At 38.4% G+C, this 13,473-nt stretch overlaps 6 protein-coding genes across 6 annotated transcripts; 2 read left to right on the top strand and 4 right to left on the bottom strand. All coding sequences in view use genetic code 12, as the record gives it.

The window, feature by feature from the left end:
- Nucleotides 1-152: 152 nt before the first annotated feature.
- CANMA_003331 (uncharacterized protein) lies at nt 153-1,544 on the top strand (the record flags this gene model as incomplete). The annotated part of the gene is made up of 1 exon (XM_051815497.1): nt 153-1,544. The coding sequence occupies one exon, from the start codon at nt 153-155 to the stop codon at nt 1,542-1,544; it is 1,392 nt and encodes a 463-aa protein (XP_051671069.1).
- Nucleotides 1,545-1,792: 248 nt separating this feature from the next.
- On the bottom strand, nt 1,793-3,472 carry MSS4 (1-phosphatidylinositol-4-phosphate 5-kinase; the record flags this gene model as incomplete). Its single annotated transcript, XM_051815496.1, has 1 exon — nt 1,793-3,472. The coding sequence occupies one exon, from the start codon at nt 3,470-3,472 to the stop codon at nt 1,793-1,795; it is 1,680 nt and encodes a 559-aa protein (XP_051671068.1).
- Nucleotides 3,473-5,608: 2,136 nt separating this feature from the next.
- CANMA_003329 (uncharacterized protein) lies at nt 5,609-6,502 on the top strand (the record flags this gene model as incomplete). The annotated part of the gene is made up of 1 exon (XM_051815495.1): nt 5,609-6,502. One exon carries the CDS (start codon nt 5,609-5,611, stop codon nt 6,500-6,502), a length of 894 nt encoding a protein of 297 aa, XP_051671067.1.
- Nucleotides 6,503-6,634: 132 nt separating this feature from the next.
- Nucleotides 6,635-7,735, bottom strand: CANMA_003328 (uncharacterized protein; the record flags this gene model as incomplete). The annotated part of the gene is made up of 1 exon (XM_051815494.1): nt 6,635-7,735. The coding sequence occupies one exon, from the start codon at nt 7,733-7,735 to the stop codon at nt 6,635-6,637; it is 1,101 nt and encodes a 366-aa protein (XP_051671066.1).
- Nucleotides 7,736-8,069: 334 nt separating this feature from the next.
- Nucleotides 8,070-8,411, bottom strand: CANMA_003327 (pyruvate transporter; the record flags this gene model as incomplete). The annotated part of the gene is made up of 1 exon (XM_051815493.1): nt 8,070-8,411. One exon carries the CDS (start codon nt 8,409-8,411, stop codon nt 8,070-8,072), a length of 342 nt encoding a protein of 113 aa, XP_051671065.1.
- An 845-nt stretch (nt 8,412-9,256) lies between these two features.
- On the bottom strand, nt 9,257-13,174 carry CANMA_003326 (fungal specific transcription factor domain-containing protein; the record flags this gene model as incomplete). The annotated part of the gene is made up of 1 exon (XM_051815492.1): nt 9,257-13,174. The coding sequence occupies one exon, from the start codon at nt 13,172-13,174 to the stop codon at nt 9,257-9,259; it is 3,918 nt and encodes a 1,305-aa protein (XP_051671064.1).
- Nucleotides 13,175-13,473: the final 299 nt, after the last annotated feature.

Here is a 13,473-nt window from a genome sequence, read left to right as displayed (position 1 = left end):
GAGAGAGAGAGATACCGTTCTTTATTTCCAACAAAATTACATTTAGTCAGAACTTCAAAGATAGATATTATTACACCTATTCATTGGCACATCAGCTGCAATACTACCATCAGTTCAAGTTTTTACTCGTCATATAACTCACTCTGAAAACCATGTCGCAACAAGATGGAGATGATACAACACCCCTACTATCACACAATAATGCACCAGAGAATCCGTTAATAGCAGCAACATCTAGTTCGTCAAATTCAAAAAATAACACAAATCACCCAGATGCAGTGGTCTCGAAAAGAAAACCAGGTGTAACTACTGTTCCCACTTCTAATGCGCCCCTGAATAAATCTCACTCAAAGATGTCAAAATCCAGTAAAATTGGTTTACAAAGAACAAGCAGAACATCGCAGAAATTAAAATTATTACCCGAAGATCCTGATTTGGATAGTATCAATAAGCAAGCCACATCTGGGGATGATGATGAAGATGATGATGACGACGACGAGGGGGACGATATTTTTGCAACACGACCAACACGAGTCTATTCCCAGGTTAAACGAATCACCAACACGTTTGCCCGTAAGGATGCTGAGACTTTGGGAAAACTGCACAGAGATCTATTACCCAGAGTTACTGCCTACTGCACTTGTGCCTCTTATAGGATGAAGGACTTGCTCAGGTGGCTAAAGGATAGAAAGCGGATCCATAATACCAGTCCCAGGTTGTTTGATGAATGTTTGTATACGCCATTCACATATAAAGATTGGAGAAATGATAGCAATAACAATAACAACGAGGAGGACGGTAACGGTCATAAATTGATTAGATTAGCCGACGAAGGAGGTGAAATTGATATGGGTAAAAGATCTGATTTGTTTGTTTTTGAATATGGAGTTGTGATTATGTGGGGGTTTACCAGGAAGGAAGAAGCAGCATTCTTGGATGACTTGGCCAAGTTTGAGAGTGAAAAGTTGTCGGCAGAAGATATTCAAGTTGAAGAGTTCAACTATTACATCACCAAATCTTATCAACCAAGAATTTACAACGACTTTATCACGTTGAAAGATGACGAAAACTATATGCTAAAGCTATCCATATCTCATGCTCTTGCCCAATCAGTCAAGATATCTTTATTTGAAGAATTGGTCGATAATACAATTGAGGACACCCAGGATATTCCTCAACAAATAGCTCACACAGGTAAGGTTGAAATGTCTAGAGACGAAATCATGAAGTCGATTGGAGAATTGTTCATCTTGAGGATTAATATTAATTTACATGGTTCAGTATTGGACTCGCCTGAACTAATGTGGGCCGAACCACATTTAGAACCAATATATCAAGCAACAAGAGGCTACCTTGAAATCAACCAACGAGTAGAATTATTGAATCAAAGATTGGAGGTAATCTCAGACTTGTTGCAGTTGTTGAAGGAACAATTGGGCCACTCTCACGAAGAGAACTTGGAGTTTATCGTTGTCGTGCTTGTTGGTGTCGAAGTTTTGGTGAGCATTATCAATATTATTATTGATGTTTTAACGTATAAATAAGTGCTATATATGCAATGAATGGAGAGATTCGTTTAGGTAGATGATGCCATGAATTGCATCTTTAGTAGAAGAGAATAAAGCTCTCCATTCAAACAGAGAAATTTGTGCATCAAAGTTATGTGGTCTTGAACGACCCAAAACTTCAAAAGTCTACAAAGAAAAACTATCTTATCCAAAACTTTTCAGTTAAAACCCAAATGCATAATTCTATAGTTTCCATTACTTCCTATTATTCTCTTGTTTCAATATCATTGCCATTTAAGCTTGTCTTGTGTGGTACCATCTTTAATAAACTTGAGGAACCTCAATCCATACTCTTTGGGAGGCACTGCCGATATGGCACTCCTAGATTGTCCAAAAGTTCTGAAAAATGTCTCCAATCGTTTCCTTACCGAATAATAGGTCAAACAGTCAATAATTCCAAGGTAGTAGATCTCGGGTAATGGTTGATTGCTCTCACTAGTTGCTTGTATCCCACCATCCTGATGATAAAAATAATTTAAACGTTCCTTGGGTGTTGACTCTTCCATATGTTCTCGATTACTGTGTCCGGTTTTAGAATTGCATATGCCTAAAAGTAACAGATAATCCATAATGCCATTCTTGATCAAAAAGTGAGCATCCGACTCCAACTGTTTGAAAAACTCTTCTCGGTTATCAGGTCCAAATTTTATCTTCACCTTCGACTCTAAAAAGTTCTTGTCTTTTAGTGTATGGCTTTTCTTCCCCTTTGTAACTTGCGTATATCTCCCCGCAGTGCTTCCTTTTAGGTCATAAGTCTGGATCAATATAGCGTTGGGCGGGAAAAGATTATTCATAATCACAAAGTGGTGGGTCTTTGACTTGCCTTTACTTGATCTCACTTTGACCCGATGCAAGCCATAAAATTGACTAATTAATGTATTATTGTTTTTGCCCACATGATCAACATATGACTCCAATATCTTTTGCAAAAACTTGAATTCGTTGTACCTTAATGTCTTGATGAGGTACACTTTGTCTTTGCTGAAGTAAAAAAAAGAACCTGATTTACCTTCCGACTTAATCTGTGACACTATTAATTGGCCCGTGATGGATATAAGATAGTTTGCTTGGTCAATGTTGAATTGGTCTCGAAGCCAACGAAATACCTGTGGGGCGTAATCATAGAAACGAAAATCATAATTCAGGGCTGGTGTGATGGTATCATTGTCTTGAAATGTAAATTTTTGTACTTGGTTGAAGTCGGCAGACGTCAACTTGCGGACACCCATTGCTTTGTAACTCACGGCAACTCTGATTCCCGTTAACATGCAGTAAAGAATTTTGTATGTTTCTCCCTCGGCTGTGCTAGTGGCTTGCTCTTCAAGATTTTTGATCTGTACAACTCTCTTTTGGTGGACGTTGGATTGCTCCATCTGTATTGATTCAGTAGTTGTTGATCTTGGTAGTCCATTACGAGGTTGATGCGTATGCTGGACATCGCTGGTACTAACGATAGACTCCTTCCGCGTGTCCTCTAGTTCTTTAGGTAGTATCGATTGTGGTATATTCTGTGAAGCAACAAGTTGAGGTTGAGTTATCGATTTGTTGATATCAGACCCTTTGAAGAGCCACTTGGCGTCACTTTCGTGTGGGTGCTCGTAATCCTTGGGTATCGATATTGGGTCAGACTCAACGATATCAGAAAATGTTAATAAATCGTTCAATTTTGGCGACAAGTTGGTTGCCCCCTCATCTTTATGTTTGTTATCAAAGTAGTAATCAAATGAAGGTGGAGAAGTAGCATGGGTATTTCTACTGTCTGATAAATCGTCAGAATTAGACGGTGAGACGTGGTGCGATGGTAGTATCGTTTCATGTGATAGACTATTCTTTGATTTCGTTTTATAACCTGGCGTGTGGAGATGGAAGTCATTCATATCAACTTCTGTGGACAAATGTATCATATTAATATTAATAATGAGGTTATTTATTCGTGTTGAAAGTTTGCAACGCCCTCTCTTTCTTTTTCTTTCCTTAGTTTCTGGATGACGATGACGATGACGATGACAATGATAAATGAACGAAACAAGCTATATTGAGGTTGTTGATACCCTACTAGCTTGTATGATGGCAGGTAGCAGATCTGTAGTTTTGACCCGTGTATTTCCGTGTGCAAGTAGGTAAACCTTTGCTTATAATCTCTGTGTAAGTATGCAACAAGAAATATATATATATTCTATCTGTTGCTTTCTCTCTGGTTTTGATGGCCCAAAGAAGAAAAATTGAAATTTTTGACGATCTGTGTAATTAAAGAAATTTAATTTTCTCTCAGAGGTCGGAAATTTCACATATTATTTATGTTATGCTATTATATCCCACACATTAAACATACTTGGCACAGTTAGGCGATATACTTACAGGTCGATGGATTGTGGATGAGAAGTCTCTTGTTGCCCGGTCAGGAAACTGTATGTGGATACGACTGTTGTACATCTTACCATTTTTTTATCTCCGAAAGGAGGTGCTGCAGAATCAAGGCGTTGATCAACAATTGCTATTTTGACAGACCATAGGAAAGATCACTGTGAATCTAGCCTTATCCAGATTTGAGAACATGCCACGGTACTGCAGTCGTCGCTGATTTGCCACTTCTACTTACATTCATGTTAAATCAAGGATTCATCCTGTAGCTCATGATGCTACGCGTCCTTTATCATATTACAGTGGTGTTAAGTGTTGTATGACGGGGTCCTTACAATGGATACAATTATTCCAAGAGGGGAGAAACTAACACGATACCTTATTGCAAAATCTCAAGTGTCAATTTTAGGTTTTCACTTATTAGACATGAATTGCAGTTACAATCCTTTTCGATACAACGAACTGTTTCAACGCATGGATCTCATCGTTTTCTAGTACTGACCATAATTGAACATGAATACCTTATGAGCTAGGTATGGATTACAAAAGAAGATTAAAAAGCAAAGAGATCGTGTCTTCATACACTCAACTTTTAAATGGCGTCATACTTGTTCTAAGCACATGATGATGGTACAAATTACCTCTGGAACAAGACTATGTGGGTATTACAATTATGACAGGATTAAAGTGGATAGCTATTGCTCCATTTACGTATCATAAAAATAGGGAACTGAGAGTGTGTTGACAGACAATCGCTTTGAAACGGATCCAGATTTTGGTCTTATTACAGGTGCTACTCAGTATCGGTTTTCAATTAAGAAGATGGCAACATTTGAAAGTGGTTCTACCTTGAAATAAGCACTGGGAGGCAAATCGACTAAATGTGTGGAGCTGATGGAGAGGTTAGGACTTGAAGATGTCGCGAGCGACTGATTATCATTTAACCATTTGAAGTGCTTTGTAAATAGCTAATTGGTTGCGTGGTGGAAGCAATGTTGACAGAATGTAGGCGGTATCATCAACCGGGGGTTCAGTTTTAACAAACACCAGATAAAAACAGTCCAATGGAAAAGAAAGTGGGATGTTCCTATCACAACCGATTACGTCCAGGGCCCAAAGAGAATGATACATAAAGTGGCAAGTAGGATCTCATCTCACCCAACAAAGCTCTAAATGTCAATGCCGTGTGTCTTTGTGAACAAACATATGAAGACTATTTTTCGATCCGAACAGAACATGATCTTTCCGAATTTTACACATTTTTTAGTTTTTTTTATTATTTTTATTATTTTTATTATTTTGAAGTTTTTCTGTTCTCTTCTCTCTCTATTATATATTCTGATTTAGTGCCATATCTCTTTAGAAGCATCCAAACAATACTAACACAGTCAATTTTAGTACGGCAACTGTACGGAGTTAGACAAAAGAACCATAACACTGTGGCTCCTTTTTCGGGATTACCTAATCTCGGGTAGTAAAATATAAAGAAAAAAAAGCTATCCAGTAATACTTTTCTTGATTACTTTTGGATCTAGTTATTAATAATTTTAGTAATCACCTTCATAACCCAAAGGTAAGAGCTTTTTATAAAAAGTGATCAAAGACACTCCTCCATAGACGTACTACTCAAACTACACATACACACATTATCCACATTATCCACTCATAATCTAAAAGTCATGGCGATCCTCAACAGAATATTTGGAAAATCGGCCAAACAATCAACTGAAGATCAAATCAAGGAACAAGGATTTGAAATCAGTACTTGTTCAGAAACATGCGACGACTGCACTGCAAAATTCCCCAAGTCATTGTCCTTTGAAGAGGATGCTAATCTTTGGCAATCAACAAAGCCATACGGATTGCACTTGAACGTAGCAACGGGAAGGACGGACTGGCCTCATGATGCAACGGGGACACCCAATACCTTATCTAATGCAGTTGCTAAGTGGGCAAAAAAACATGGCGACTGTCCAATAGGGACCATCAAGGTTACCTGTTCGTCTTTGGCTAACGATGAACTATTTTCGGACGAAGATTACATAACTGAGCAAACAGGGGATGTATTGGTTTTGCCCTATTTCTTGTGGATTAAAGGGTTGAAAATCGCTGATGTTGACAAAGTCTTATCAAAATTACTATACATATTATCCACCACTGAGCATGATAAGTTGCAAGTGCAAGACATCCAGGCACAGATTCCACAAATCATACCTGACATAAACATGGCCTACATCCTTTTATGTTCCCATCGTACCAGAGACAAGAGATGTGGAGTCACAGCACCCATAATGAAACGAGAAATGGAAATGTACTTGAGAGAGTTGGATTTGTATCGTGACATGTGTGACAACTCGCCCGGTGGTGTCAACGTTGGGTACATAAACCATATTGGTGGCCATAAATATGCTGCCAATGTGATCATATATTTAAAACTGTCAGGAAAGAACATTTGGTTGGCATTGTGCAAACCGAATAACGTGAGACCGATCATTGATGAATGTATCTTGCACGGTAAGGTGTGGCCAGATAAGGTGAGGTTGGTTCAAAAGTTTAATCCAATAGAGTGGTGAACATCAGAGCTGTATAGAGTTTAATTATTTAATAGAAGATAGAATTAGAAAGCAGAGCATAGTACTACTATTTTAAAGCCCATGCTCTTGTACTGTATTGCCCTTTATTTATTGTCTATTCAAAGTATTTGTCTATAATCGCAACAGATTCAACACGTTTAGCCTTTGTTTTAATGAATCGATTGTACCACCGCTCAAATTATCTATATCGCGATCCAAAACCAACTTGACCCTATTATACTCCACATTTATTGCATTGGGGTCTGTCAACAAGCTTTCCACTATTGATTTATAAAATGGAGCAGTGTCACCACTAACCTCATCTAACTGGTGCAAAATCTCCTTGTAGTTACCATTGGCTTTTGCAATCGATTCGGTTATCTGTTTAATCACACCTGCGCCATCTTTCAATCCCCCCTGAATGTCCCTCAAAGTTCCAGTAAAGTCATTAACCAAGTCAATTACTTTATTAATCCGTTTCAAATCACCTTCATACACCACTGGGTCATTTAAATTGCCATCCTTGACAAAAAGCAATGCCGGTATCCTCTTGACGCCGTATCTATCGAGTATTTCATCTCCATGTCCTTGCTCATCCACAGTCAATGTCGCAAACACAATATTTTTATTCCGAGCGTAAACGGTAGTTGCAAGACGGTCAAACACGCCAGCAAATTCTTTACAATGCGTGCACCAACTTCCTTCGAGCGACACAACTGCATATTGAGTGTTTTGAAGTTGTTGTTCAAACAGTTCGGGTGTGAGGGAAATCACTGCATCTTTATTCTCTTCTTCTTCCTGTGCAACCTCGCCAACTTCATCTTGTTTCGATTTATCTAACCTGACCCCACTCAACTGCTGGATAAAATTACTAAATGCATCGATATCTCTAACTCCATTAAATTCAACGTGTTTCCCCAGATCATCAAACATCAACAATGTGGGATACCCAATTTCAACGTATTTTTTACTCATCTTCTTCCCGTCCTTATCTCCATTTATTTTGACCACTTGTATCTCGGGGTAGTCAACAAACAAGTTCAGTAGTTGGTCAATTACAGGTGACAATTTCTTGCAATGGCGACACCAATCGGCATAAAAGTCGACAAATGTAAATTTACCTGGTGCCGTGACAATCTCGTGAAAATTCTTATCATTGGCTTGTATCACATTGGATGGAGAGTAGCCTAGTGTTAGGGAAATAAATGTGAGTAGAAAGTATATGCCCCTCATTGTTGGACAACGATTGTAGTGAATTGCACTCTTGCTAATTGTTTTGCCGTTTTGTTACTTTGTCTGGACGTTATAATAATAGCGCTACCGTATATAGTGAAACTGATTCCATTATGAGTACCTTACAAATGACATATTGGGTAAGAGTTATCTTGTGTTGAAAAAGTGCATACCGTCAGCTCAAAACAAGAGCCTTTATACTCAAGTTAGCTCCATACCCGAGTGAGTCTCAGCCAATCAACTTTTTATAATCAAAATACTATATCTGTCATTAATCTATTTATGAATATATATATATATCAACCAGGCAATCACTTACCCTAATAACCACATCCTAATTCTTTACTTCCTTATTAGCAGCTTCTTTGTCGATGTAATGGTGCTTGGTCCACCTAAATCCTTGGCCCAATTGAGCCAACTCATTAACAAAATGGCATCCAAACAACAAATAATTCTTTGGCGTAACAGCCAAGGAATACCTCATAAACACTAAACTGTATAAGATCAACGAACCAGTCATTGGACCACTAATCATGTCGGGGTCCTTTTTCAAATCCATTATAGCCGCAACAGGAATACCGAAATTAGAAACTGGTCCCCAAAAGTGGGTGGTACACATATACTTTAACGTCTTTTTGGAAAAAAGGTTATCAGCAAACTTCTTGAATGTAGACATAGTTGAAGTGTTGCTAGTTTGATGTGGTTAGTATTGACACCATTGACAAAAGTGGGGAAAGTATTACTTACGTTGTGTAGATGGCTTTTAAAAGGGATGGTTGAGGTGGGTAGATTTGTAGAATAAATAAGTAGGTGTGTGTGTGTGTGTTAATTTGTACCAATTGTGAAATAGAGCTTATCAACAGATGATATATAACTCCTTGTGGTTATCTGAATGAGTTGATAGACTTTGTTTTGTTGAAGGAAAACATTTTCTTTTTTTTTTTTATTTTCCTCTGTATTTAGAGTTAGCGGGTAGATTTATTTTTTGTTGAGAGAAATATACAAGAGAGATATTTTGTATTTTTTTTTGTAACTCCGATGAAGATACTTAGCAAAAGAGTCACCTTTGACAAAACAGATGTGTTCAAAGATAAATGCGACTTTTAGTTAGCCTAATCACTGTCCCCTGTAAGGTCTTGTCTAACAGGTAGGAGAGAGTTTCCTATGCATTTTCTTTTTCTTGCTAAAGGTGAGATGTTTTATTTTTTTTCAAAGCCTTTACCAAAGATGATAAAAAAAAGATATCAGCCACTAACAGTGATGCAATTACAAAGATAAATTAATTTTTCTAATCTACAAAACAGTGTTCCTGTATTACGTTTTTACATTCTCTATAACAAGAACTTACAAGTCTAATGTTCACCAATTATCACAATACATGTAAATTTATTAAAATATTACACACATTAAAAAAAACAACTTTCACGTCTCCTCAATAAATCAGGAATCAAAAATCAGAAATCACGGTAAATAATATCTGCATCCAATACTTTCACTCTAACTAAAAAACAGCAGCAAGCTTTAATTCTTATCTCTGTTTGACGCTTGTTTGTCTCCTTGATTGTAAAAGGATTGATCACTGTGGAATGGCTGTGGAGTGTATCCGGAAGGTTGAGGGAACATGTATCCACCACCCATAAAGTTTGGTGTAGGGTGATGTGGCTGTGGTTGTGATGGTGGTGTTGGGTGTTGGTCCTTTTGCTGTTCTTGCTGTTGTTGGAATTGTACCTGTATAAGTGGGGGCAACTGTTGCTGCTGTTGTTGCTGTTGTTGCTGTTGCTGTTGCTGTTGCTGTTGCAATGTTGGTGTTGGAATAGGTGGTGGTAAGCCTGAGGATAATGGCCTACGACCACCAGCAGTCAATCCAACTCCAATGTTTGGAGTACTTGTTGATGAGTTGGCTCCACTGTTTGGTGTTTGTTTCAACCCTTGCATATTGCTAACATCATTCCAGTTTCCAAAATTTGAATTCAATCCAAACATGTCGGATGGTGGTCGAGAAATCGATGGCCTGTTACTAATAGCAGACATAGGTGCACTGCTCAAAGGAGTTGCACCATTCGAATCACCACCAGTTGCCATCGAAGCCGTTGAGTTATCTCTCTTACTGTCATTACCATTACCAGTATTGTCATTTACTCGTGTATACTGTTTGAATCCAGCAATTGACTTATCCTGTCTTCCATCTACTTCAATATAGTATGGCATTGAACCATCTGGAACAGTCAACCAAAATGGATCATTCAAATGGAACCCATTTAGATACTCAAATTGGGATGGATCACCAAATGGATTAGTATTGAGCAAGTACGACAAATTACCTCTGGCAGTAGTGATGGGCAAATTAGAATTGCTTTCTGGTGATGACGAAGATGTTCCCGATATCGACTTTTTATTCCTGATTTCCTCAGCAATCGAACTATCCTCCTGCTTTTCATAAAGCAACTTGATCAAATTCAATACTCGGTTGATCAAGTAAACCATATTGGATGACCACATTCTCGAGGTTGTAATATACTTTGTTGATATCCTTTGTTCAAAGTTGATGAGTGAATTCAAATTGCTCTCAACCAATCTGAGGAAATTATTGTTTAATAGTGACTTTCCATCATTGGCAACAAAGTCCTTCGACTTGTAGTGCAACAAAGTAAAAACAACAATGATACCTTGGCATATGAACGAATTCAAAAATGGAAAGTACGACTTGAAAAGCTTACCAAATTTAACAGGACCATAGTTTAACGATTCATCATTTGAATCACCTCCTCCATTTACTTGTCCTTCTTGGAAATGTTCATCAACACAATGCTTCAAAAAGCCTTCAATAAATGTATTCAACAACACCAAAAACCTAGCCACCGACTCTGTCTGGTCCTTCACAATCTGATCATAACCTTCCATGTTTTCGAATTTGCTAATAAAAGGTTCATACAATTTGGCATTATTGATGTGCAAGATAATCAAGTCAGCCAACAACTCCAAACTTGTGTATTTCAATGGTTTTCCAGTGAAATCATCGATCACTAAATAATCAAAATCGTTAGGTGATGCAGACACCACTCCACTCATGGAACCGCCATTATTCAGGGTATAAGCGGCGTTCAAGATGGCAATTTCGCGGGCGAATTTGTGTGACAAATTAAGCAAATCGGACAATGTAAAGTCAATCATAAAATTTTCAATCAACATTAGATTAGACAATCTCAATGATTCACATACGCCTACTTTGAATAAAATGTGAGCCCTTTCATTAGGAATGGCTGAGCCTAATCCACTATTGGAGCCGTTCATACCAACTTGGACTGAAATTGGGTTTGGCCTACCAAAGATGGAACAAATCAGCGACACATAGTACTTCAAGGCAAACCATAGTCTGTAACGAGTTATATCCAATCCTTCGTCTAATCCTTTGTCATCTTCTTCTGATCCTGATGACTCTTTCTTGTCACTAACATCGGAATCTTCAGCGGTGGCACTGATCAAATTCTTGAATTGCTTACCCGGTTTGACTTCTTGTAAACTGTAGTTTCCCATTATGTGTAACCCAATTGAAAACGATATTGAACAAGAGTGGAACATCATAGTCCAACACTCCTCATATTTTTGTTCCAAAAAGTACCACTCAGTGCACAAAATATACGATTGAATCGACAACAAAGACTCATTCACCAAACCATGCCTTAATTTTTCAAAGCCTTTGTGCAAAACATTTCTTGTCAAATACTTTCTATATTTTGTGCAAGTGTTGACAGAACCTGCAGGCAATAAGTTCAAATCCACAAAATCTTTCGAACTAAGTCTTTGAACAGACAAGCTCAAAATCATATAAATTAACATCATGTCAACGTCGTTATCCCAATCTCTATCACTGATTTGCTCATAGTTCCTCAAGAATCCGAATACATGCGAAGCAGAAATGAATGTTCTATAATATGGACTTCTTTCGAAAAATTTGTATACCAAATTCATGATTACTTCAAAGTTCAAACGGAAAACGTCGTGGTTTGTATCGGAATCGGCACTGATGTCAGGATCTTCGTATTTCAACAAGTAGGAAGGTAGAATTGGGAGTTTCTTCTTCTTCCCACTTCTTTCCACCATACGGTTCGATTTGACAGATTGGTGGGTTTGGAAGGCATCGATATCCATTTCCCAGTTATTAGATCCTTCACCGCCACCAGATTTGTTGCGCTTTAATTTGTGAATTTTTCTTGCTGGTTGGGCAGCTTTAGCTTCTCTAGACAAAGGTGGCACTTCTGTTGAAACCAACTGCTGTCCAACTTCGTCACCACTACTTCCACCTGATGATCCACTAGATATCTCCTTTTTTGGCACAGTACCTACACCAGGAATATTTGTTGAATACATTCCTTGATTTGCACTTGCTGAATCATTGGGAAAGCTTGCCTTGGAGTGACCAAAGAAGCCAACTTTTTCCTTCTTATTGGGAAGATCCTCTGATGAGGAGTCAGCAGTTCGATCTCGTTTAGTGCCAGAGCTTGAAGTGGAGCTAGTACTGGATACCTTTTTGGTGGCTCCTCCAGTTGCTGTACCTGTTGTTGTTGCTGCTGCTGCTGCTGCTGCTGCTGCTGCTGCTGATGTTGGAGCTGATGATGAGGAAGAAGATGTTGTTGACCCTGGTGTTGTATCAGAAACTGAAATTTTCAGTAAAATCTCCTCCAACCTTTGTGTCAATGCTCGGTTTTCATCCAACAACTGTGAATTGGCTGCTCTCATCATATCGAAATTCTTCTTCATCACTGACATGTCATCCATATCAGATGAAATCATCTGTCTTGGGTAAGGATGCATTCTTGCCAGATCTGCCGAATACTCTGAGCCTGACTCTCCCGATTGGCCAGAAATGGGGTTGAAATTAACATCGCGCGAAATAATCTTTGTGGCACTTTCAGCTCCGGTAGAATCAGTAACTGAAGGTGGGTCTGTTACTAGCGAGCTTTGAGCAGATGTAGATGTCAATAGGGAGTTCGAACTTGTGCCACTACTACTCTTGATGCTTCCTGACTCAGTCAAAGTTTGTAGTGGTACGCGAGGAGGCAATTCTGGATGTTGTGATTGTTGTTGCCCTTGTTGCTGTTGTTCAAGTATCGTATGTTGGAGATGTTGGTTATGTAGCTGCTGCTGTTGAAGGTTGATTTGTTCTTGATTAAGTTGAAGTTGAGTTTGTTGTTGCTGTAGTAGTTCCAAATGTATATCCAGTTGTGATTCATCAACCCCTCGTGGCTCATGTTCCACTTTCACGCTGCTCGTTTGCTTACCTTCTTTTGCTCCATCTTCACCTATCTTAATATTCCTAAAAGTAGCAGGGAATTCACAATCAACTTGTCTCTTTATACACTGGTCACATGGCTTCTTTTTGTTACATTTAATCTTCCTCTTTCGGCAAGAAACACACGAAATTGGTAATGTATCAGGCATCAATGGAGATGTTGTGATGGAATAAATTAGTTATTGAACTGGTAATTGAGCAGTTATGGCCTAGAAAATGTTAGTATACAGAACAGGGTTTAGTTGAGAGGATAACTGTTCATTCATCTGTGAGTATCTTGATTGTAGCCCATTTGTACTGAAGCTCTTGTTTATGTGCTGCAAATGATCTCTTTTATTAGTGTCGATTCAATTGAATTTTGGTTGCCAATTCACCACAAACTTTGCCAACTAAAATCATCGCTATACCGAGAAGAAAAGCCCTTATTCGCCATTAGATCCAAAAGAGA

The sequence above is a fragment of the Candida margitis genome, assembly GCF_024628925.1.
Source record: "Candida margitis strain CBS 14175 chromosome Unknown scaffold16, whole genome shotgun sequence".
Taxonomy (NCBI): Eukaryota; Fungi; Ascomycota; class Pichiomycetes; order Serinales; family Debaryomycetaceae; genus Lodderomyces; species Lodderomyces margitis.
The sequence above is the reverse complement of the archived record's forward strand: the minus strand, read 5'-3'. Positions and strand labels throughout refer to the sequence as shown.